Raw genomic sequence first — 25,168 nt, 5'->3', positions numbered from 1 at the left:
GGACTGCTGAAATAATCTTCTCACAATGGCATGAGTGATTTGCCTGTTGCATTGGTTTTCTTCTAGAGAGTAACTCTCGCAAGTCAGGACTTTGAGAGTGACTCTTCATCGGAGATAGGACACTCTGTTTTTGAGGGGACGAGGCTGGTTTTTGGTGGACGTGAATTTTAAACCCACGTCGACTCTCTTGAACTTGGCGGACCATATCGCGTTCGGGAGTCGAAGTGCGAGGGTCGCGTTGTGATCTAAAAACACTAGGCCTTGGCCTGCGTTCAGTTGATGGAACAGACCCCTTAGGGTTTTGTTTTGTTTGGACGCACTCATGAAGTGCCTGTTTTCCCTTAACAGGGCTGTGTTTTGATTGTACAACGCACCACTGAGGGTCGCGTTTAAGTTGAATCACCCGAGGTTCATAATTTGGTTCATTACCTCGAAGGGTGCGTTCTGGAGTATGAACGCACTGTTTGGGCAGAGCTTCAGAAACACAATCCTTGCATTGGACCAGGGATTGATTTTCTCGGAGATGTGCTCGTCGGATGGATCTTCTCCGCCTTCGAGCGGCGTTTTTCTTGGCTTGTTTCAAAGCTTTAGCAGCATCGTCGGCGTTGATTGCGCCTTTTTCTGTCATCGGCCTCTTACAACCCAGTACACGCCGTGTCGAAGTGGGCGTGGGATCTTCAGCTTGCAGAGCAAGTTTGAGGCTTTGGCCAAAGGAAAGGGCTTTCTTTGGCGTCTCAACAGCAGTTAAGACCTCCTTAGAGATCTTACAGGCATCTCGCCTAGCTTTAGGGCTAAGCGATTCAGAGGAGAGGGCCTCCTCGTACTTGGCTTGATCGAATTCTACCACCAGAGTTTCGACAGTGGTTCCAGTGAGATGAACGTCGGATTGCGCCACCACTTCCACGTCAGAGAAGCTAGTCCCCAGCGGAGTCGCCATCTTTTGTTTGGTGGAAAATTTTGTAATAAGAAAAATAAGGAAAGAACTGTATTTGATTTTATTCTCTCTAACTGCTTAGAAAAATAATGATTACAACTCTCTCAACTCTCGATTACAATTGGATTTCCGATTACAAAAGAGAAGAGAATGATCTGGATTCTCCCCTTTGTTTAATTCTGGGTTCTTCACGGTAGCGATGAAATGCCTCCCTCGAATGTTTGCGTCGAGTTTGCTTCTCGTTGACGATCCGAATATCTATACTCACTGGAACAACGGTCTTGTCTTGTTGATAACTCTTGACGAGTTTTATGATTCAGAATAAGCAACAAACTCTAATGACAGTATTAGAGTTGTTCGAACCGACGAGTTTTATGATTCAGAATAAGCAACAAACTCTAATGACAGTATTAGAGTTGTTCGAACCGAAAATAATTCGGTTAATAAGCCAAGTATCAAAGGTTTGGAACTCCTCCGTTTGTTGATTCCCCAGACTGTGTAAGGAGTCAATCCCCTTTTTCTAATTCAAGGTTTGGAACTCCTCCGTTTGTTGATTCCCCAGACTGTGTAAGGAGTCAATCCCCTTTTTCTAATTCTGGAAGATCTGATCAGAAGATCCTCTCTAAGTGATCAAAATCCGATGCTATCTTCCGACCCCTCGATCTGATTATCAAAAATCCGATCCCTAACTCTGTTGAGTTTGCTGATATTTATAGGGGGGTCAGGGGTGTAACCACCCCCATAATCCGCGCCTAAATGGGGGTTTAGTTACCCCATTAATCGGGTGTAACAACCCACGTAAGCCACTCCTCAAATCGTGGGTGAAGAGCGGTTTTCGAAACTGCCTGGATCGTATCCTGTGCTTGAACGCGGCCTTTGGAGGTGCGTTCTGCAGCGATATTGAGCTGCGTTCTTCGATATTTGAAGGTGCGTTTGGCAGCAGTATAGAACTGCGTTCGATGTCGGTTGGAACTGCGTCAGGCAGCGGTGATGAGCTGCGTCAGGCAGCGGTGATGAGCTACGTCAGGCAGCGGTGATGAGTTGCGTTGGGTAGCGGTGATGAGCTGCGTTAGGCAGCGGTGATGAGCTGCGTTGGGCAACGGTGATGAGCTGCGTTCGGGTTTCTCTGTCTATATATATGGATGACACCAATGACCAGTAAAGAAGGTTTTACTCAGGCCATTTGTGACAACTGAGGCGTCTCAATAACGCTCTATCAACTGCAAGTCACGATCTCCACTAAGATTTCTTTGCATGGTTTCACCATGTGCTCCTCAGTGTGTCGAATATTGGCTCACAGTTCTCTAAATCTTCCTGCTTTTCTAGAATCATTACACTGCTCATCAGCATCCCTAATAGTTGCTAATATGATGTTAGTCATGTTGTTGTCGCAGCCATCAAGATCAATCCTCTCACATAAGAAGCGGCATTGGTGTTCGAATTGGTGTTATATCTTGACGATGGTATTCAGTGAGGGCTTCTACGTCTTGGTTTGAAGAGATCGTCGATTTGTAATCTCTTTCTGTCAGAGCGTTGCTAAAGATCGTCGTTTCGTAATCTTTGCTTTAACTCCTTGATATATGACAGTCTTCAAGTCGTAGCCTTCTGAAAGTCGTCAGATTGTAACTTCCATCATCGGTGTTTGATGGGGAATCAGCTATCTATTACTATTTTTAGACAGCCTACAGGCCCATGACTTGATAGAACCGGGTTCTAGTTTGCGGAACCATTCAAAGGCCACCCCCTTGAGGGTGCCTATGAATAGCCGAGTGAGAATGGCGTCGTTCCCCGTGAGGAATCCGGTCTGCGCCATGAAGTAGTAAATATGTTGCGAGGGCGAGCCCTTGCCGTCAAACTGCACCAAGCTAAGTGGCTTGAACTTCGCCGGGTAGGGGACCGTATCCCATTCGACAGGGTAGGGTCGGACCACCCCCAGCTTGTTCATGTTCTGCTGAAGCTTGAGTGCGTTGAGTTGGTTTTGGAACTCGTAGAGCCTCTTGTCGCGGGTGCTACCCCCAGTATGCGACATTCCTAGCGACGTCTTGGAAGAGTAATCGGATTGCGGATTACTATTGTCTTCCGTCTCAGTCGCTGGACGGTGAGGAGGTAACCACTCCTTATCTCCTGTCCGCCGGGGTAAGGGATTTGGGCTCTCTTTTTCTTCTACTTTTTGTTCAGAAGTTGTTCCATCATCTCCCTTAGGGAATCTATGGTCGCCTGTTGCTCTTCGAGCTTCTGGGTGACCGTCTGGTCATGGGTGAGTTCAGTCATGTACACCCTTGCCATCGCGTCCTGACTTGAGCGCGAGGTTTGGGACGTGGCCACCGCCGAGTGAACCTCGTCTTCGTCGCAGGAGGGAGGGGCTAAGGTGGAGTAAAGCGGACGGGAGTTCTAGGTCGTCGGCAGCGCGTCCTTTTTGGTGACGACGCTTTCGACGGGAGGGCCTTGGTCGAGAGGGCTGCTGGGAAAGTCTCTCAAACACCGAAGGCTTCGCCATTCCTACGCATTGGCAGTCGGCGAGTACCGTGTGGATGAGCCTTTCGCAATGGCACTGAGGATTCACCTCATGTATGGCGCGTTTGCGAGTTAAGTATTCTCGGAGATCCTCTGCGGGCGGTTGGTGACAACCCCCAGCGTCAGAAGGATCACTTGGGCGAGCGCACGAGAGATCTCTGGATGTACTCTCTGGTGCACGCTGAGTGGAACGCTTTGGTGCTGGAGTTATGCGATCTCGCCTTGACGGGCGAGTTTTCGCGTTTGGGCGAACTCCAGCATGTAGGCGAGTTTCAACCCTTTGTTCGAATGAGCGGGTTCGCAAGGTGTCGCCTACTTCTTTGCCTCTACGTTTATCCGCCAAGGGGCTATGGCGAGGCTCGCCAACCCTCGGGGATTCGCCTATTCGGGTAGGCTCGTTCGCTCGGGGTGGTTTATTCGCATCAGGGATGTGACCTGAGAAGCGAAGTCCTCCTGAGCGGGCGGCCATGTCTTCCTCGGTTGGCGCTCCTGATTTGGAGAGACTTCTGACGTCGGGCAGTTTGCCCTCTCGCCTAACGTTTCTCGGGCCTGTACAATTATTCAGGCCATTCTGTGAAACGAAGGTTTGGGCCTCCTGTCTGACGAGTGTCTGTCGTTGTTGTTGGCTAGCTCTTCCAGCAAGGAGAGCATCACCGCGGGCTGTGGCAGTGTAGCCTGTGCCGGAATAAACCGGCATTTCCTCCGGGACAGGTGTCTGCGGGGGCCGCTTGGCGACCCATCTGGCGGACCCTTGTCCCTTGCTCTCGATCTCTGGCTTGGCCTTGATCGATTCTGAGGGAGTGGGTTCCCCTGATGAGACTTGGGTGGAACCCTCAGGTGCGGAGGCTTTAGCCGTTTGAGGTCGGCCTCGGCGCACGACTCCGTGGCGTTTGCGGGATGCATCGCCACCAGAGGAGGAAGAAGACAAGTACTCTTCGTACTTGGCTTGGTTGAACTCGATCTCTAGGGACTCCACAGTCGTCCCAACAGCAACTTCGTCGAATTGAGCCACCACCATTTCGTTTGAAGAAACAGCTTCTCCCACTGTGGTCGCCATCTTCTGTAGGGTGTAAATTTTGATCTCCCAAAAACAGGGAACTTCGTTTGTATTGATAAGAAGGCTTATTATAAACTAATAAATCGAAATTACATCAGAAGCAGAGGGAATGCCCTCTTTGTTTAGTGTGGGGACTTTTGGTGGCTACAGGATGCTTCGCTCGATGCTCGTGTCGAGTCTGCTTCCCTTGGACCGTTCGACCGAGGTTGCTGGGGAGCTTCAGTATGCAGTAGAAGCTCGAGCCGATAAAGTTCGGATCTTCTAGTTCGCTGGCGATCGGGGCTCAGAACTAGGAAGTGGTGCTGCAATGCAAAGATTATGCAAAGAGCTTGGTCTCGATCCTCTTTTCTCCAAGTTTTTCGACCTCTTTTTAAAGGTTGTTGGAAAAGGCTCTTAGACGAAAGAGAGGCAGTTTGGCTGTTCCTTGAATTATGGGATGTGACCATACATTGTTCAGGGATATCCTGCTGTTCCCCCTTCCATGAGTTGTCATTCGAGGAGCCGTGTTTTGCATCACGTCACGTAGGAATGGGAAAACCCCTCCTCGTATATGTAACAACGGCTGTCAGATACTCGAGTGGGTCTGACTAACCNTCTCGCCTCTCGCTTGGACAAGTGAGGTGAGTCGCATTTATGAGGGTGCAGGTTGATTTGGCGTTTGTCCGATCACTTGTACTGTGAGCGGCCATTCGGCGGGCCTGGAGTACCGTGTCTTCTCTCTTCAGGCCGAGAGAGGTGGGAAAGTGTGTTCCTGGTACTCGAGTGGGCTTGGACAGCTTCGCCGAATGCTGGCGGATTCGGCTCTTGACTCAGACAGCCGAGGTGAGCTGTATTTATGAATGTTCAGGTCGATTCGACACCTATTCAATCATTCGTACTGTGATCGGCCGCTTGACGGTCTTGGAGTACTGTGCCCTATCTCTTCGGGTCGAGAGGGGTGGGAAAGCCCATCTCAGCATGTGGTGTAGCAGATACCTGGCCATATTGGCGGCCTTGAGGTTTGCTGGCGGATTTGAATATAGACTCGGTCAGGCGAGGTGAATTCCCGTGGCTTTGGGCGATTTCCCCTTGCAGGCAAATTTCTTGCAAGCTCACGGAGGTATTTTTTACCGTCTACAGAGGACAAATGTACCATAATCATCCTCCGGCAACGAACACAATAGCAACATCGTCTTGTCTTCATCCTCAACCATGATGTTCATATTGGCCATATCCGAAAGCAACTTCGTGAAGTTGTTGACATGCTCTCTAATGGAAACTCCCCTCTTCATCTTGAATTGGTAAAATATCTTCTTCAAGTGAAGTCGATTCTCAATTATCTTCGTAAGATACTTCTCATTGAGTGTTTCCCACAATCTCTTCGCTGATGTCTCGTTCATCATATCATAAATCAAATCCAGCGTTAAGCACGACCGAATAACCCCACATGCTCTATTGTTCAACTTCTTCCAAACCTTGTCCTCCATGTCTTCAGGTTTCTCTTATAATTCAAGAGTCTCCTCCAAATTCTGGGCATCCAACGTATCCATCACCTGGCACCTCCACAAACCGAAATTAATCTTGTCATCGAACTTCGGAACATCAATCTTGGTGTTATTGATGCTCAGAGTCTGTACCGCCTTCAAGAGAGACGATCATGATGTGCTTGCTTCACCCATGTTGATAATCTAACTCTTCAAATAAGAATCCTTCAGAGAATCCTCCAAACGAGCCCCAAGCCAAACCTGAAGCTCTGATACTACTTGTCATGCATAGCGAAACTCGAAACACAAGAAAGAGCACGAACAAGAACAAGATTGATCACAACCAATAAGTAAAACACAATCACCACAGCAAGACAAACGAATGTTACGTGGTTCGGTAAGTTGCCTACGTCCATAGGGCAAGGAGGGGGTTTACTATTAGAGATAATGAGAATACAAATAGGATTTACAATCTCACCCAAAAACCCTCAAAAAAAGCTCTCAAAATCTCTCACGAAGCCTCCCTCAAATGATGCACAAAACTCTCTCAAAAGCTGTTCAAAATCTTGTCCCAGTTAACCCTAATAATCATGTTTAGGGTTATATATCAACACAAAAACAAAACGGGTCAGAAAACAAAGCTCGGGCTCAGACCCGAGTGGCGATCGACCGCACATGACGTCGTGATCGACCGGACAGAATGACAGAAACTCAAAAAATCAATTACAGGATCCGCGGTCGACCGCACTTGACGCCGCGGTCGACCGGCTAGAGATCCAGAAACTACAATGTCGCACTTGACATCGCGATCGACCAGACAGAATGATAGAAAATTAAAAAATCGATTATAGGGTCCGCGATCGACCGCACTTGATGTCGCAGTCGACCGGTCAGAGATCCGAAAATACACCCTGTAGTGTGCACGTTTTCGGTCGACCGCCACTTGTCTCGCGGTCGACCGAACAGTACCCAGACTGTTTCCTGCTTTGTTTTTCCTAAACTTCGTCTCCGTTTTCGCCGTTTCTACACTATATTCATTATAATAAGTAATACTGCATATTTAGGAGGAAATTCAATAAATAAATAGTATGCATTCTGGAGGAATATTTATGCAAATGGAGATGTGGAGAATATATTTAAAGCCTATAACAATAAGACAAGCATAATAAAGTGATGTAGATTTCGCAGGACTTTATAGAAACGAACAATCCACAAATACCTGTAAGAAATATCTATGAGTTATTATTCTTGGTATTTAGGATTCATTGTTGATGGATGTTGAGATCGAGAAGGAGAATGTTCGTAGAATCAAATTAGATGGTTAGGTGCAATGGTGTTGTTGAGGCTCTCTAATTGTGTGTAACAATTTGTGAAGTTGAAGTAGAACCTGAGGAAATAACTATACGAACAATCATCCTTTATGGGTAGAAATCACGTTGACCTTGAGACGGATGTCACAGAAAAGTATAAAGGATAATATTTTTAAGTATAGAGCATGAATAAGAGACGGTTTAAAAGTGAATAGGTGATGAAGAAGTGATTTAACTGGATTGTGTATGTGTAGGAGGCTATTAACTATCCCTGTTGGAAGCAATTTGCACTCTTTCAGTACTCATTTGGTGAAAGTCCACTGCCTGGAGTTGCGAGTTGAAACGTACAGGACCTTAAGTTTACATAACATTTAAAAATCTTCTTTCCACCTGAGCTAGCTCTCATGATCCATTTCCGAATGACTAATAGGATTTCAATTGTGGCATGAGGAGGATAAAAAGTGACATGAACAGCTTTGAATTGAGCATCAAGAAGATGGTAGGTGTTAATAGAAGAGATAAAGTTGATGTAAAATCTACTTCCATCGCCAACATAGGATTTCAATGGTGTTGAATGAGGTAAAAAGTTGATGTAAGCAACCTTAAAGATTAGGAATAAGAGCATTGCCGTCGATGTTGTGTGATCTCCTCCCATTGCCAAAATCTTCTTCCGTACAGCCCATAACTAACTAAGAGTTTTTCATGTACAGAACATACCTGCTTCTTAACGTCCCTAATCTGGGTACAAGCATTTTGCAACAAGACCAGCAACACCTCCTTCATCCGAGGCAGGCAGGCTCGAAGGCTGCGCCCCTGTGCAAATGATGCCCAATTTAACGACCGCTTCCATCTCCTACATACATGATTCTTCCTTAATATCATCAGCAATAACACCCCTAACACATCCATCTTCTCGTTGACTTTCCTCGACCAACCGCATTCTGCATCTCAAGTGCACATCACAGTGAATAGAATTATACAGAAAATTTTACCTAAAATGTTTTTTTTTTTAAATTCAGATTGAAGAAATTATCTCACCTGGAGCCATACATATAAAAGGACTTGCAATACCAGATGCTGACTCGTCATCCCCAGCATTCACAAGCATCTGGGCCAAGCCAAAATTAGCAATCTTAGCTTTAAATTGTGATTCTAGTCGAATGTCTGCAGATTTGACATCCTGATGAACAACAGGAGGAGAACAATCATGGTGCGGGTGGCACACCCCCTTTGCTGCGTTAACAGCTATACCTAATCTTTTCGGCCAATTTAATGCTTTGCGATGCTTGTGATGGAAACACTGGTCTAGGCTCCCATGCACTACGTATTCATATACCAAAAATCTTTGAAGTCGAAGATGAAAGGCCTCCAAAGAGCTTCACAATGTTTACATGACGCATCAATCCGGGTATCTTGACTTCAGCTAGAAACTATTTTCCAAGCTTTTCATCCAACTTCCTCTTGTTCCAGATCTTTTCCACAGCGGCCATCTCTCCCGATTCTTCGTCTAAAGCGATGTGATACACGATCCCTCCTCCACCACTCCCAATAAGATTGTCATCTGTAAGGTTTTCAGCGATGTTCCCTCCAGAAGATTGCACCGAATGAAATGTAGTTACCTTCCATGATGATGTGAGACTGTGGAGACTCGTCAGATTTCCTCTTTCTACATCTCAGTCTTATCAATAATATCCTTATATTGGCAAAAACCAAGAAGAAAAGTGCACTGAATGCGAGAAGAAATATGACAAGGCCTGATGATAAGATTTTTTTTTTTTAATGGTTACAGTGTTTGATGTTGGTGATTTGGACAACGAGCAGAGGTTTGGATTGGCGAGAAAACTGAGAGAATACATCTTGAGCAGTAAGATCGAAATCTCACCAGAGAGTTGGTTTGATGAGAGGTTCAACAAGGTTAGCTTGATATCGCCTATTCCAGTCGGTATCGGACCAGAGAGCAGATTCTTTGGGTTCAAGTATGGAGAGATCAGACAATGATCTAATTGTTGTAGGAATGTCCCCATTTAGCTTGTTATTGCTTAAAGTCAAGCTGAACGAGATGTCTCAATGAGGAGATTGTTCCTGGGGTATCCGCAGAAAGTTCGTTGGATGAGAGGTTGAGAGTGATTAGCTTGAGCTCACCAAATAAGTGTCCCGATAGAGAAATTGTTCCTAGGATCTGGCCAAAGAGTTGGTTGGGTGTTAGTTAAGTGACAAGTCGAGGAATGGGAAGGATTGATCGAGGTTATGGAATTGGGATGGTATCAAGCCAGACAGCTGGAAGTGTCGAAGGTTGAGGACCATGAAATTGAAAGATCCAATTGCTCCTGGGATTTTTCCAACAAATTAGTTGTAGCTCAAATCAAATGTTCAGTCGATAGGCAGCTTCTTTGGTAGTTTGCCAGAAAATGAGTTGTGGTGGATGATTACAGTTGTTATATTCACCGCCTTCGAGCAGAGCCCAGATGGTACTTTGCCGTAGACATTGTTATTGTGAATTATCAGAGTGACCAGAGTTTAGCAATTTGCGAAAGATGACCGCAATGTACCAGTAAAATTGTTATTAGATGCAGACAGCAAGGCTAAGCTTCCTTTTGAACAAAGGCGCTAAGGTAGATCATCAGAGAGAGAATTGTCATCTACCAGAAAATGCGGAAGATGTGAATGCTTGCCAAATTCAGGAGGAAGTCTCCCATTCAAATTGTCGCTGGGAAGATCAAGTTCAGTGAGTGAAGGAAGCAAAGCAATCTCTGCAGGAATCTTGCCAGACAACTGATTCGTCTTACAAATACATCACGGCAAGATTCTGCAGCTCCCAAGACCTGAAGGGATTCTCCCAGTAAGAGAATTTATATCAAGATCTAGATGCTCGAGGTTTGTAGATTCTGAAATGTATTTGGAATAAACTCGTAGTCAGCAGAACAGGTTGTCAAATTTCCTTATCTTTTCAAGTACTGGAATGCGCTAACCCTGATGAATGGAGCATAAACCGCTACTTCTCTTAAAGATATTGTGGGAATTAATCTCTTAAGAAAAAATAGGGACAGATAAATACAGCGTTACCCTTGAGCAAAATCACATAACATGGAATAATAACATTTCTGCCTTTGTTGCAAATCTAATGGAACCCCTCCTTGCAATAACGCCATCAATTTCTCCAAAATTGACTTATGAAAGAACCATTCAAACATAATCCCATGAAAGGATATCACACCTCAAAATATTTGAGATACATAAGAGGTAATGCAAATTATTCACTTTTGAAACAAAACAGTTGATATGTTTGAGGATGCCACATAGGCGTTTAAGCCTTTGTAGAGATCCTCATTAAGTTGGTTTATCATGCCTCCCCATTGTATTTCCTCTTGCGCGATCCAAAATAGTTCGATCAGCAGTAATGAAAAATCCAGCAATTGAAGCTGCACAAGAAAATACATGTAAAAAAAAGTAAGTTTGAGGTGATCCGGTAATATGATTGGACAAAAGGTAATAGAAAAAAATAGGTTCAGAAACCAGGATGAGACCGAAAGCAATGAACTACAATGCAAAGTATCTCTGCAGAACGTCCTGAGTTTTATGGTATATAATGATGAATGATACAGCAGGAACAGGTCTAAATTAAGCAACTGAAATATCAAACTGTGATCGATTACCAAACATGAGACAGGAAAGGAACAAGCGCAAACTCAGAAGAATATCACTCTATGGTTAATTGCATAGCTGATATTAGAGAAAGTTGAAATTTGAAATCAATAGAATTTTTAGACTGAGGACATTTTTATTGATTCCAAGTTTCCATCTTCACATATTTTCCGAAGGGTTTTTCAAGTACATCCCCACCCCACCCCAACCCCACACACACACACACAAAAACTCATTCTATCTGCTTATTATCTAATCTGACTATTTGCCAATTTAACCCCGCATTCCTGAGATTGTTTTAATTTACAATTATCTTGTATAAGATATGAAAAAAACCACAAGTAATTTTTCTTCCAATGACGCATAATTTTATGGCAGTGACAACCATCTTTGCTCAATATCAACTCTCAGGGGTGCTTGTTCACTTCCTAATATCAATATAAATGGAACTGTTTAAACCCAATCTTAAATGACGAGATAGCTGTTTTACAATACATGTAATGTACATGTTTCCTTGATGTGTCACCTAAAGAACAAAAGGTTGTCAACATAACTGATCCTACTGAAAGTAAGGTTCATCTGATGAAAAAGTTAGCCCAACTACACACAACATATTATATATAGGAAAATACTATCAATTGCTCTTGGTTTTTTTTCACAAATCGAAAACAACTAATTGAAAAGGTATTTGTTTGTCCATTTGATAATTAGACGTATTCAGATATACAGTACAATCAAAGCAAAAACTGAGTACTCTGGACATATTACCAGCTGATATGATGAGCGCCTGTGCAGTGTAATTAAGATTTGCTTTAGCCCAAGGAATGACGCGGCAACCAACCAACTGAAAAATATAACACAACCAAATTGAAGTTATAATTTTTTAACCATAGAGAATTTTATTTAATTAATAATAGCCATTTTATGTGATAAGAGAAATAGAATAGAATCAGACCGTCGGCACTGCAGTAACAACACCTACAACAGTGGCCGTCTTGAATCCTTCTTTGACAGCTTCTGCAATACAAAAAATTAAAAAAAAAGGGAAATAAGTTAAACAATATATGAATAGGGTATGAAGCACTAAAGGAACTATGTTGAGATTTTGACTTGACCAAAGTCTTTTTAATCAAATACCATGAAATAAATGACTAGGGGATACTAGGGGATATAGTTTTTTTCTTCCTTTTTTATTTTTTCCCTTTTTTATTTCTCCTTTCTTTGCATGTATACTAATGACAAATCAATAGTTCCGCATAAGACTTGACATAATAAACAGAATGGAAGGGAGAAAAGTGACTATAAAACCTATTTCACTGAATATGATTAGAAAAGAACAGTAGAACAATCAGCAAACTTTAACAACAAAAAAATCAGCATAGTAATTGCTTAGAAAAGGGCAGTCTCGTGCACAAAGCTTCCTCTATGTGCGGAGTCGAAAAGAGATTGGACCACTTTGGGTCTACTGTATGCAATCTTACCTTGCATTTTTATGAGAGGTTGTTTCCACGACTCGTACCGTAACCTCCAGGTCACACAACGACAACTCAACCATTGCGCCAAGGCTCCCTTGATAATTGGCTCATAATGTATAATATACAAGGTATTCTCAGAAATCATAGATGACGAGCTGGGAGATTATGCGCGTTTGTTGGGATGCGCGAAATAATTGATTGGCAATGTTAAACCTTTGTATTTAACCTTAAGATTTGTTTTACTCTGCAGTCCATATCCTACAACCTTCATCTACAATCTTAATTCTTAAATATACAATACGCCGTTTTTTGTTCAACAATTTTTTTTTTATTATTTTTTTTTTAATTTTATTTGTAATGAGGAAAATTTGATCTGGAGTGTTCCTTTCCTAGGAGCAGAACCCACCTAGGTCAAACTTCAACTGCATCGCAGGAGGACCCAATTAGGTACGAAATGTGTTTAATTCAACTCCACAGGTGGGACCGTGGACCTGCTATAGACCAAGTAAACCCCTAGAGGTGTGGATCCCACGTTAATCTCCACATATCTCACGGTGAGTAGAAGAGGATTTAGACCCCGGCTGACTAGTGAAAAATTTCCCCATGTAACTAACTAATGTACACTACTGCGTTTGTTCAAAAAATTTTACCCAACCAAAAAATGCATAAAGGTTGCCCATTCCGAATCATCTCCGCATATAAGCTTGAAGATAACAGTAAGATAAAGAGAAAAAAGATCATTGAATGAAAAGACCATAGTTACATGGAACCCCCTACCTGGGACGGGACAGGAACGTGGTATGCCACTTACTGGGAATCGAGTAAGATAGGAGTAGGCGTGTATAAGTTAACGCTAGTGAATGTGTTACACTTAAGATTCGGCCTTCAAATGTAGAACCTGGTCATTTTCTTTCTTTGTTTTATTTGGTTACATATAGCTAAACAAATACAAATAGTACCACAATTTTGATTTCTAACATATAAAAAACGTAATAACAAGTATCTGAACCAATACAAATCACATAAAAACAAATATCTAAACCAATACATATACAAACATAATAACAAATAGAAATGTTGCAAACTGCTACATAAAAAAGTTGCAAACTAATTTATGTGTTTCTGTATATTTTTCTGAAAAAGGGTTATATTTGATTTGAAATGTAACTAATTTGATTTGTAAATAGGATCGCCGAATTCAATGAATCCCAGTTAATATTATGTGTTTCAGGGCGAGTGAACCTCGATTGCGAGTTCGCTATAGCATGCACATTCCCGACATCTATGGAAAAAGACAAATAGTCAAAGATAAAACTTCCAATGGAATTTAGTCTATAAACCATCATTATAGCATTTCTAGATTCTCTTCATGTTCCTACAAGTAAGACCTAAGTTAGACATGATTCCATTGAGTAGTAGCTGGTAGAGAACTATGTTACCTGGGTACTTCTTTTGGGATTCAGGTACCAGTTAGAAACGATTCCATTGAGTAGTAGCTGGTAGAGAACCAAGGTTGCATAGGTACGAATAAAACCCAAACCCAAACTCAAAACTAAATGGCCCACCCAATTATTTAAAACAATAAAAGTGTAAACCGGTTTTTTAACCCGAACCCAAATCCAAGCCCAAGCCCAACTTTTTAACTCAAAACCCATCCCTCTAACAAAAAAACCCTAATCCCCTTTCTCTTTGCTCCTATCCGCCGCCTCAGATCTAAGAGATCAGCTCCTCTCCTCTCCTCCTTCAGATCCGAGTCCAATGCCGTTTCCTCCCTCGACTGACTTCCCTCTTCAAGTTCGTAACTTTTACCCCCCTCCCACCTTCAAGCGCTGTGTCCCTGCCGTTTGGGTACGGATCCGCACCCAAAACGTACCCGACACGGGTACGGGGCCAATTTGGCCGTGTCGGGGTAACATAGTAGAGAACTATGTTACCTGGGTACTTCTTTTGGTATTCTGTACCCAACACGTACGCATACCCGTAACGGAACTTCGTGGGCACTCGAATATATGCATACGTTTATTCAAGCGTATACTCAATTGTATAAAACATGTTTTAATTTAAAATACTCCTCTTACACTTCTTGGACATGTATTCTACACTTCACATCCAATTTTTATATATTGGTCTATGTAAATGAAAAAACAACATTGATCTTTATGTAAATTATTAATTTTAATACATATAAATATACATAACATACATATATATAACCGTGTCCACATACCCTACTGTTTACAAATTTTTCATGTCCCGTACCCATACTGGTACCTGTACCCATGCAACATAGGTAGAGAAATACCAGACTTGATTATTATTATTTATTTTTTTTCTTGTCTAGATTTTAGGAGAAAGGCAAAGGAAAGAAAATAGCTTGAAGAAGAACAAACTCAGCACATATAATCATCGATTAGAAAACCTAGCCTTCGTACTTTCTCTCAGTTAGAAGATAACCACCCATATATACTCATCAATTCTTCTCAAAAAATTAGCATGCATTCCCATCAAACTGCTCCATACATACAATCAGCAGGCCATCTCTTTATGATATAAGAATTGATTTGAGCCCTCAGTCATAGAGGATACACTTGAATACCCTTAAGGCACAATTGAAGGCTTTTTCAGCCGGTTTGATGCCCAAATTGTCCAATTAGAAAAGCAATGTCAATATCATTCTGAACCATCTGCTTTCTGCACAACAAATTTCTACATCTTTAAGGTTCCTAAGGAATTGAACAGGAGTTCAAAGGTTAAAGTGGCAATGGATGAAAAGTTCCATGGCAACCAAAACAACCAATAAGACAAATTAAAAGAAAGTCATAAACCATTATTCATTAATAACAATTGTGGTCCGCCCCAAGGGCCGAAAAAAGACTAGAACACCAAGTTCCAGCCACAGAGACCTCTCTTATACATGTATTTTGTTTTCTTAAACCAGCCTTTTGGCAAGTCCATTTTATTCTCCCTCCTACCCAGGCAGTTTTCCGATTAAATCTGGCGCTGATTACAGCTCCCCCAAAATGGAAAGATGGGCGTACTCATCTTCTAATAGGTTTTGTCGTTATGATAGCATGTATAATGGGACAATAGAGACCTGAATTATAGATGTGGTAGATGCAAGGGGAAGGAAAACTGAAGAGGACAAAATGGATATCTGAGAGTATATTAACGTGATTGTAGATGGTTAGCTTGGTCTAGTAAATGAAAAATTTCTAGTTACATGTGATTTAATTAGTTTGAACCTGTTATTATTTGGAATTCGTTAGCCCAAGTTACCAAACGGATCTATATGCAAAAACTTACAAAACACAAGACTATGTTCGATAAAACATGTGAAACACAAGGAGGAATATGTAATACTGTTAAAACTTGTGAGTGTGTTATACACGTGAGAGCGCACAGATGCTAAAATACCTTACAAGTTTCTGTTTCCAGTGTATGACACCTCTATGGTATTAGATAGTTCCTTACAGCATGTTTGTTATTCTAGGTTATGGTTGTTATTATTTTTACTTATAATTTTTTCTCAAGAAAATATTCCGACAAATCAAGACTGCTGCACAAAATCAGCACAAGTTTCTTAATAAGCATGCGTGGGTGCAAACAAGGTAAGTCATATCTTTCTCTAATTATATTAGTTAAAATGCTATAATTCTACTAGTTAAAATGCTACAATTCATACAAAGCCCTGAACCTTCAATCTCAAATGATGAGATACAAATGAACTTCTAACATTCCTATGAATAAACTTTAAGATCCACAATGAGAAAAAAAAATGAAATTGTTATTGAGAAGAAAACTGATTTTCTTTCCTTTTCATTATATAAAAAAAATGAAATTGTTATTGAGAAGAAAACTGATTTTCTTTCCTTTTCATTATATCTTCATATTACAACAACAAGAATGCTTTTGCCCCAAATATTTAGGTCGGCTACATGACCATTTAGTTTTGTTACGGACTATCTTCCATCAAGTTAACTAAGTAATATTATATCCTTAATTGCTTCCAACCAAGTTATCATAGACCAATCTGTAGTCCTCATTTTCTCCATTAACTATATTCCTCCATTAACTATAATCATATCACTTTTCCTAACTAGTGCATTTAGTTGCCTACATTGCTATCTCAAATTGATTCTCTCACATCTTATCCTCAATCAGAACAATCTCTAACATCCTACGAATGCACTGATTTCTTATCTTTTCTCTCGATAATTATTCATGTTAAAAACTCAGCTAAATTTGTGTTGCATCCTAATAAAACATTATTTTTCAGTGCTAGATTTTACTAGCCATCGTTCTGTGTAAACACTTCTCAGGTTGTAGTTCATCTCATCATTTGAGATGGGTGTTACTAGTATAACTTTAAGTCAGGATGAAAGCACTTTCTCCCTTTTAACTTTTTTCCTTCTTCTTGATCTTTATTTTACCCTGTTCTAAGGTAAAGCTTGAATTATATGCTGTCTAATTACTAGGGTTTTAGAGGAGGTTATTTTCTGCAATTGATCCCTAATTATTAGGGTTTTAGCGGGGGTTATTTTCTGCAATTGGTCCTGAAGGGTTGCTTGCTTGACTAAGAAGATACCTAGGGCTTATCTATATTTTCTTTCTTATGACTATGGTTGGTAAGTTCACAGTTTCATTAAATTTGAACTTGGTCTCGCAGTTCACTTTACCTTTTGTAAATTTCCGATCGCAACGTTTCATAGTTAATCCAAAAGGTTACTGTTAACTACAAATTCAGAATGGTTGCAATCTATTAGAGCTATAAAGTTAAGACCATAAAGTGCATCAACACTTATAATCCCACAATTGAAGTCCCACATAGTCATAATATTTACCTTAATTTCAAAAAGGTGAATTTATGAAATATAGCATTTGCATCACTCTTTTATGGGTTTTTTTTCTTTTCTTTCTATTTATGTCTTCATTTTTAGTTATAACAGTACTGAAGATAGAGTTAAATCATTGAGTTACACCTCATCATACAATCACTCAAATTCAATAGCAAAAAAAAATCTAAGAAATGTAATGCCAATTTTGAATGATAGGTTACTCAGTGTTACCAACTCAATGTTGGTGTTCTTCATCCAATATTCCTGTTAATTTATTTTAATATTTTCTTACATCAATCATTGGGCTATGACACAATTGTTTTCTCAATCTATAGCAGATTCTCAAGTGAATAGACGGCATAGCAGGTTAATGTTTCCACAGAGTCATGTCCTCATCCAAGGCACTGACTTGTAGTCTCGTACTTGATGATAATTGCACAATGGAAGATAACTATACAAATAAACTAACAGACAAAATCACTCTAGAAGAAGAGTCCTGATAACCCTGCCCAATTCCACGGAAGACTAGGATACATTGTAGATAACCCCGTCAACTTACCCTTCACTATCACTTATCACCTCTCACTATTTCCATAGCACTTACCACCCCTGAATTCGCATTTGAGAAGGATAAACTGCAGAAAACCCCTCTATCCCTTATGTGTGTTTTTTTTTTTTTTTTTTTTGGGGGGGGGGGGGGGCGGGGGGGGATTAGGTGCTAATAAATGAGTTACAGGGTGATAGGTGCCACTGAATATTCAGATGATAAGGGTTCTCTGCAGTTTACCCCTAAATTGTATAATTGTTCATATTTTTTATGAATGTGACTTGCTGCTATACATCAATTGAAATTTCAGGGTTAGAAAATAGCTATATATCATTATGCTCTTGAAATCAAACACAACATACGATTTCTCAAGATAGCCAACTTATTCATATACATAAATAGTCAGGTACTTATTTATATTCCCTTTTAAATTTTAATCATCTAACTAATAACCAAATCTCTAATATCATACATCATTATGATTTTTAAAATTCTAAAAAATATATATGATTTATAAAATATAAAGAGTCAAAAAAAGTTGAATCGCATATTCAACTACTTAGCTGAAAATGAGAATTGGGTCTGCATCAATATTCACTGGGGAATCTAAAACCAGATCAATTGATGAGATTGCTTACCTCTGATGGACTTTTTGCAGTCCTATCAACATGCCCATGTCCCTAGACTAGTGATTAACCCTCACAATTTCTCAGGGTAATTACCAAGCTGAATAAATTATTTAATTTAAAGGTTTGGAAAATGATCCTTCATCACTATGATACTGAAATGATAGACCACATGCAATTTTCTTAGATAAGCATTGTATTCATAACTGGCCCAAATACTTATTTATTTCCCTTATAATCATCAATTTCATAGCCAAATCTCCTCTGTAAAATCCTCATAAACTCTATAACCCAAAATTTGTATCAAATGCTAAAGTAATTAAAGTAAAAGACGAAATGGGTCTGAATCAAATTCAATTGACAATCTAAAAATGGAATCAATTTATGAGATTGGTTACCTCTGATGGAGTTTTGGGAGTCCATGGCTCTCTTCTCGTTAGGAGAAGCCACCATGAAAGAGGAGGATTTCCTGTGGCTCGCCCAAGCGTCTCTCAGCTCCGAGGGGATTCCCATTGATTCTGATGATTCTGATGAAGATGGCGAGGTTGTCCTTTTTCTTTCTTTTTATTCTCTTTTCGGAGGAATTTTAATTATTTCGATCCCATAACCTTTTTTTTTTTTTCCCGGCCGCCGCTTCCTGTGGGCTCTGGGGAACAAATTTTCACTGTACACCCAAACAGAATTTTAATTACCAAAATCGACCGATTTTTTTTTTAATTATCAAAATCGACCCGTTTTATGCCACGTAGGCATAATCCAGTTTCCTAATTAGTCGGGGTTGCCAACCCCGACTGTTTAGGAGTTGTTAAACCGGGTTTTAAGGCTTCTAATCGGGGTTTAACAACTCCTAAACAGTCGGGGTTGGCAACCCCGACTAATTAGAAAATTGGATTAAGCCTACGTGGCATAAAACGGGTCGATTTTGATAATTAAAAAAATCGGTCGATTTTGATAATTAAAATTCTATTTGGGTCTACAGTGAAAATTTATTCGCTTCTGAGACAGGAAAATTATGTATGACCCCCTAAAATTTCAATTTTAGTTATATCAAAGCCCGGGTCGACCAAAATAGGGCGAACACCCTCATATGCCTTTTAATTAACGAACAATGATGCCAAGCGTTAAATTTTCAGTTGTTCTTCAATCTATATATCTATATCTATATCTATGTCTATTATCTATACTATCTACACTATACTATTATAAAAGAGGATTGGGTGTTAAAACTTTTAATTTTTTGTCTTCTCAAATTTTGATAAATTCTAACTATGTCATTATATCTAATTAACCTTTCGTTAAATAAATATAACATTTTATTAATTATGCATCTTCTCACATTCCTAAATAATTATAATTGTCAAAAATATTATAACTATGAATTGTTTAAAAATAATATAATAAAATAATTTATAAAAATAAGTATACACAATTATTAGTCCAATTAAATTATTATAATATTTTTTTATGAATTATAATAAAATAATCAAAATAATAGTATAAATTGAATAATATATTGCTGAATATTATTAAGAATTATACTATAATTCAATGAGCAATATAACAAATAGAATGAATATTTAATTGCATAAATAGTGTAATTATTTTAATAATATCATATAAATTATGAATTACACTAGTTATTTAGTATTACATTATTAAATAAATAATTTAATATTATTTTTAGAGTATTTTATTAAAGATTATTACGTGATACTGAATAATATATACTTGGTAATGATTGAAAACTAGCATTTATTTAATATTAATAATAGTACTATTAATTGTTAATTATAATATAATAAAAATTTATGAAACATTTATAGTACTAAATTATTTAAGAGCATAATTAAAAAATAAATTAGATAAATATTTCATAGTATATAAATAGTATAATTATTTAATAGTATTATTTGAACTAAGATTCACAATATTTAATAAGGTACATTTCAGTAAACATCCATGAACTTTCAGCATTTTGTAGTAAGTAGACCCTATGAACTTTTAAAATCACACTAAACCCCTAATAACTTTTGTAGAAGACCCCAATATTATTAAATAAATATAATTACTTATTAATTATGCACCTCCTCACCTTCCTAAATAATTATAATTATCAATAATATTATAATTATTAGTTGTTTAATAATAATATAATATAATAATTTATAAAATAAGTATACACAATTATTAATAGTTACCAATTAAATTATTATTATTATTATTATTATTTATGAATTATAATAAAATAATAGTATACATAAAATAATATATTTACTAAATACTATGTAGAATTATACTATAATCCAATGAGCAATAAAATAAATAGAATGGATATTTAATATCATAAATAGTGTAATTATTTTAATAATATCACATAAATTATAAATTACAATATATTTACTAAATACTATGTAGAATTATACTATAATCCAATGAGCAATAAAATAAATAGAATAGATATTTAATATCATAAATAGTGTAATTATTTTAATAATATCACATAAATTATAAATTACTCTATTTATTTAGTATTATATTATTAAATAAATTAAATGAATAATTTAATATTATTTTTAGAATATTTTCTTAAAGATTATTACATGATAATAATACGTACTTAGTATGATTTAAAACTAACCTTCTTACAAAAAATTATTCAATATTAATAATAGTACTATTAATTTTAAATGATAGTATAATAAAAATTTATAAAGTATTTATAGTACTAAATTATTTAAGAGCATAATTAAAAAAATAAATTAGATAAATATTTTATAGTATATAGATAGTATAATTATTTTAAATAGTATTACTTGAACTAAGAATTATAATATTAAATAAGGTACATTACAGTAAACTCCTATGAACTTTCAGCATTTTACAGTAAATAGACTCTATGAACTTTCAAAATCCTCTAATAACTTTTGCAGAAAGTCCCCAATATATTTTAGATAAATTATGTCAAACCCCTAATAACTTTGAAAATGCCTTTTATAGCATTTTCTAACTGTAATTTATAGGGTTATATGCAAATTTTAGAAAATTATTGGGGATTTTCTTTGAAACAGAAAAGTTATTAGGGCTTTAGTGTGATTTTGAAAGTTCGTAGGGGCTGAAAGTTCATAAGGGTTTAGTGTAATTTACCCTATTAAATAATTATAATGAGAAGTAACTATCGCAATATGTTCTGATATTAAGTGTAATTCTCTAGGGAACATCGGGAAAAATCGAGCAAGATCAATGCAGCTTAATTAACTTAGAGCTAACAACTTTCAAGTTAGAGTGACATATTTAAGAGAACTTCTATATTTGATAGACTTATTTAAGAACAATTGTAGATTTGACGGACTTATTTAAAAAGGGTTAGTATATATTGGGCAATCATTATAATAAAAACCCTTCAATTACAATAACTATACAATAATAATTAATTCATACATTTTTAAGCAATTTTATTATACAATTTTATATATGAACACATATTTTTACTATTTAATAAAAATTTTAAAACTTAAAATATTTACGTTCACGTGTAAAGCATGTGCATTATACTAGTTAATATATAAATATAGGTAGAAGAGTGAATATTTCCCTCCCTTTCTCTCTCCACAGCAATATTTCTCTCCCTAAAATAAAGGCGAACGTTAAGTTCATTTCTCCAACAATTGGTTGGATCTCCACTCCCTTCTCCTTCTACACGTTTACTCATTCTAACTCAACCTTTGATTTACAACAAGAAACAAAGTGATTTTAGAGGGAGCCAAAGTATACAATTGAGAGAGAAAGAAGGGAGAGAGTAAAACAAGAGAATGTCTTGGCAAACTTACGTTGAGGAGCACCTAATGTGCGACATTGACGGGCAACACCTCTCGTCTGCGGCCATCCTCGGCCATGATGGTAGCATCTGGGCCCAAAGCTCTTCATTCCCTCAGGTTTACTTCTCTTTTTCCTAATAAAAAATTTACAAGCCATGATACGCATCAAGCATCAAATCCATCATCGCTTACAAAATGTTAGTTCCTCCGGTGATGCATCCAGTGTGTAGATTTTCTCCCCTTCTATCGACAATAATTTAATATAAAAAGGTTTTACATGTTGGTTTGTTGTAACGAGAAAGATTTATATGTTGGCTTATCATCCTTTTTGGAAAACTTTGGATATATATCATGAATATACTTGATATTATGGGATGACATTATTGTATTTTTACAATATATCAAAAATTATATATTTTAGCAGTAAATTTTTTATTGAAATGGTGTTGCATCGGTTTTTGGGTAAATGTTTGGTTTAAGGGTTAGTTCAAACCTGAACCGCCTTAATCATAGTATTATATAATATATATATATATATATATATATATATATATATATATATATATATATATATATTATATTATATATAATATATATAGAGAGAAGAGAGAGAGAGAGAGAGAGAAATATGGCGTATGCTGGTACCAAACACAATTTTGTGCTTGGTAGTGAGGTGTCAGCATACTCATTGCCACTTACTACCCATGTGAATTTGTTCCCACATGTTGCAATGAGTGGAGAGGGGATTTGACACATCACTACGCAAACAGCAACTTTTTGTACTTGCTAACCAAACATACTCATATTTCTCATTAAGTAATATATATATATATAGGTATATATATATATATATAATATATATATATATATATATATAATATATATTATATATATATATATTTGTATATGAGGAATATGGGTATGCCTTGGTTAAAGCTAACAAATTTGTGCTTTGGTAGTGAGGTGGCACCAATCTCCTCACATGGCATTCAAATGGGGGACACATTCACATGCGGTTGATGAATCCATTAGGATAGCAATCATTTGAAGAGTGGAGAAAGATATGCGCAGCTCTCAATACCAAGCAACAACTTTTTGTACTGGCTAGCAAGCATACCATTTCTCTCTCTCATCTCGTCTCTCTCGTCTCTCTCTCTCTCTCTCTACTAATATATATATATATATATATATATAATATATATATATATAATAATATATATGATATATATAAAAAAAAAAATAATTATATATATATATAATATATATATAAAAGTCCACTCACATACTACCCATGTGAATTTGTTCCCACATTTGAATGAGTGAAGGGAGGAATTGTGACACCTCATACCCAAGCACTAACTTTTTGTAGCTTGTACCAAGGCATATCCCATATTAGTGAGGCTGTCAAATCCGCCCTCCACTCATTCAAAATGTGAGAAACAAATTCACCATGGGTAGTATGAGTGCGAACCATATATATATATATATATATATATTATATATATATATATATTATAGTATATATGATGAGGGAATATGGTATACTTGGGCAAGGGATTCCTTGCGTCAGTGAGTGTGGACAATCTTGTCCATACATCACACCTTGGCAGTTGTGAGGCTCCATCTCTAGGTGTGATGGCATGGAAAGATGTTTCAGCGATTGCACTACCAAGGACTCCTTGGTAGCCAAGTTAACCCATTTCTGTCTCGTCTCCTCATAATATGTATATATATATATAATCATATATAAGTATAATAATATATACTATATATATATATAATATATATATAATATATAATATATATAAAATTTATTAATATATTATATAATATATATATATATATATAATATATATATATGGAGAGAGAGAAAGAACTCGAGCTAAATGAAGCCTATGTTTCTTGAGTTGAGGGTCTCTTCACCCTCGATTACTCGTCAAGTGCTCAATCTTGGTTGCATGTCACCACTATACTAGTGATAAGCTCTTATTTCTTGGTCTTTCTACATTTATCTTGTCTACTCTCCTAGACTCTCTGCCCCACATGCACATCTTATTACATACGTGAGTAGATATTTTCTGTATTGATTTCTTTAGGACATGCATCCTATGTACTGTACATACGTTATCCAATTTGACTCTCCGACAATTCCTTTATTATAACATACATGTTTGTCGAATCTTCCCCCTTCCTTCTTCAGTATTCATTAATTTAAGAGGATCGTTACTTTGACTGCAGTTCAAGCCTGAGGAGATCAGCGATATGATGAAAGATTTTGATGAACCGGGGTCCCTTGCACCTACTGGCTTATTTCTCGGATCAACAAAATATATGGTCATCCAAGGAGAACCTGGAGCTGTTATCCGTGGGAAGAAGGTGACCTATATATAACTTTGCTTCTTTACATTTGGATTTTGCATTATTGAGTCAGATTTAAATTTGAAGATCAACTTAAATTTGTAACGTGCTCAGTTATTGGCTGATCCCTCCCTTAGAAGTGCGCATATCCACGGCAACGATTTCTTTCAACAAGAATATATGATTTATTAACACATTAATGTTCTAAATCATATTCAATTAGCTTGAATACGCATATTCCTCATTTCATTTAGTTGGAATATAGCACTATTGTTGGTTCCTTGGTGGAAGATAACACTCTGGAACCTGGATGTCTCACCAAGCTGTCCCAAGTTTTCTAACCTTAGCAATAGTATGTGGTGCACATTCTTGCTTTGATATCCATATCCTTTTTTATCATGTCATATCGTTTCTCATTGTATTTATTTTTGCGAATAACTAAATTTTCATCCTTTTTATAGGGAACGGGTGGAATCACTGTTAAGAAGACAAATCAGGCTTTGATTATCGGCATCTATGACGAACCCATGACACCAGGACAATGCAACCTGGTTGTGGAGAGGCTCGGGGACTTCCTCATCGAGCAGGAACT

At 37.8% G+C, this 25,168-nt stretch overlaps 2 protein-coding genes across 2 annotated transcripts in view; one reads left to right on the top strand and one right to left on the bottom strand.

Moving 5' to 3' along the window:
* Nucleotides 10,344–19,007, bottom strand: LOC109845576 (early nodulin-93-like). The gene is made up of 4 exons (XM_020414843.1): nucleotides 18,802–19,007; nucleotides 11,876–11,937; nucleotides 11,689–11,764; nucleotides 10,344–10,697 (listed from the first exon to the last, which is right to left on the bottom strand). Exons 1-4 carry the CDS (start codon nucleotides 18,914–18,916, stop codon nucleotides 10,606–10,608), a joined length of 345 nt encoding a protein of 114 aa, XP_020270432.1. The 5' UTR covers nucleotides 18,917–19,007; the 3' UTR covers nucleotides 10,344–10,605.
* Nucleotides 22,122–25,168, top strand: part of LOC109846035 (profilin-3) — a 4,282-nt gene continuing 1,235 nt past the window's right edge. The window contains exons 1-3 of the mRNA XM_020415256.1: nucleotides 22,122–22,335; nucleotides 24,457–24,594; nucleotides 25,038–25,166. Coding sequence (XP_020270845.1) covers nucleotides 22,213–22,335; nucleotides 24,457–24,594; nucleotides 25,038–25,166 — 390 coding nt within the window. The 5' untranslated portion in view covers nucleotides 22,122–22,212. The remainder of the gene's footprint in view (nucleotides 22,336–24,456; nucleotides 24,595–25,037; nucleotides 25,167–25,168) is intronic.

This window comes from Asparagus officinalis, chromosome 6 (genome assembly GCF_001876935.1).
Source record: "Asparagus officinalis chromosome 6, Aspof.V1, whole genome shotgun sequence".
Classification (NCBI taxonomy): domain Eukaryota; kingdom Viridiplantae; phylum Streptophyta; class Magnoliopsida; order Asparagales; family Asparagaceae; genus Asparagus; species Asparagus officinalis.
The sequence above is the reverse complement of the archived record's forward strand: the minus strand, read 5'-3'. Positions and strand labels throughout refer to the sequence as shown.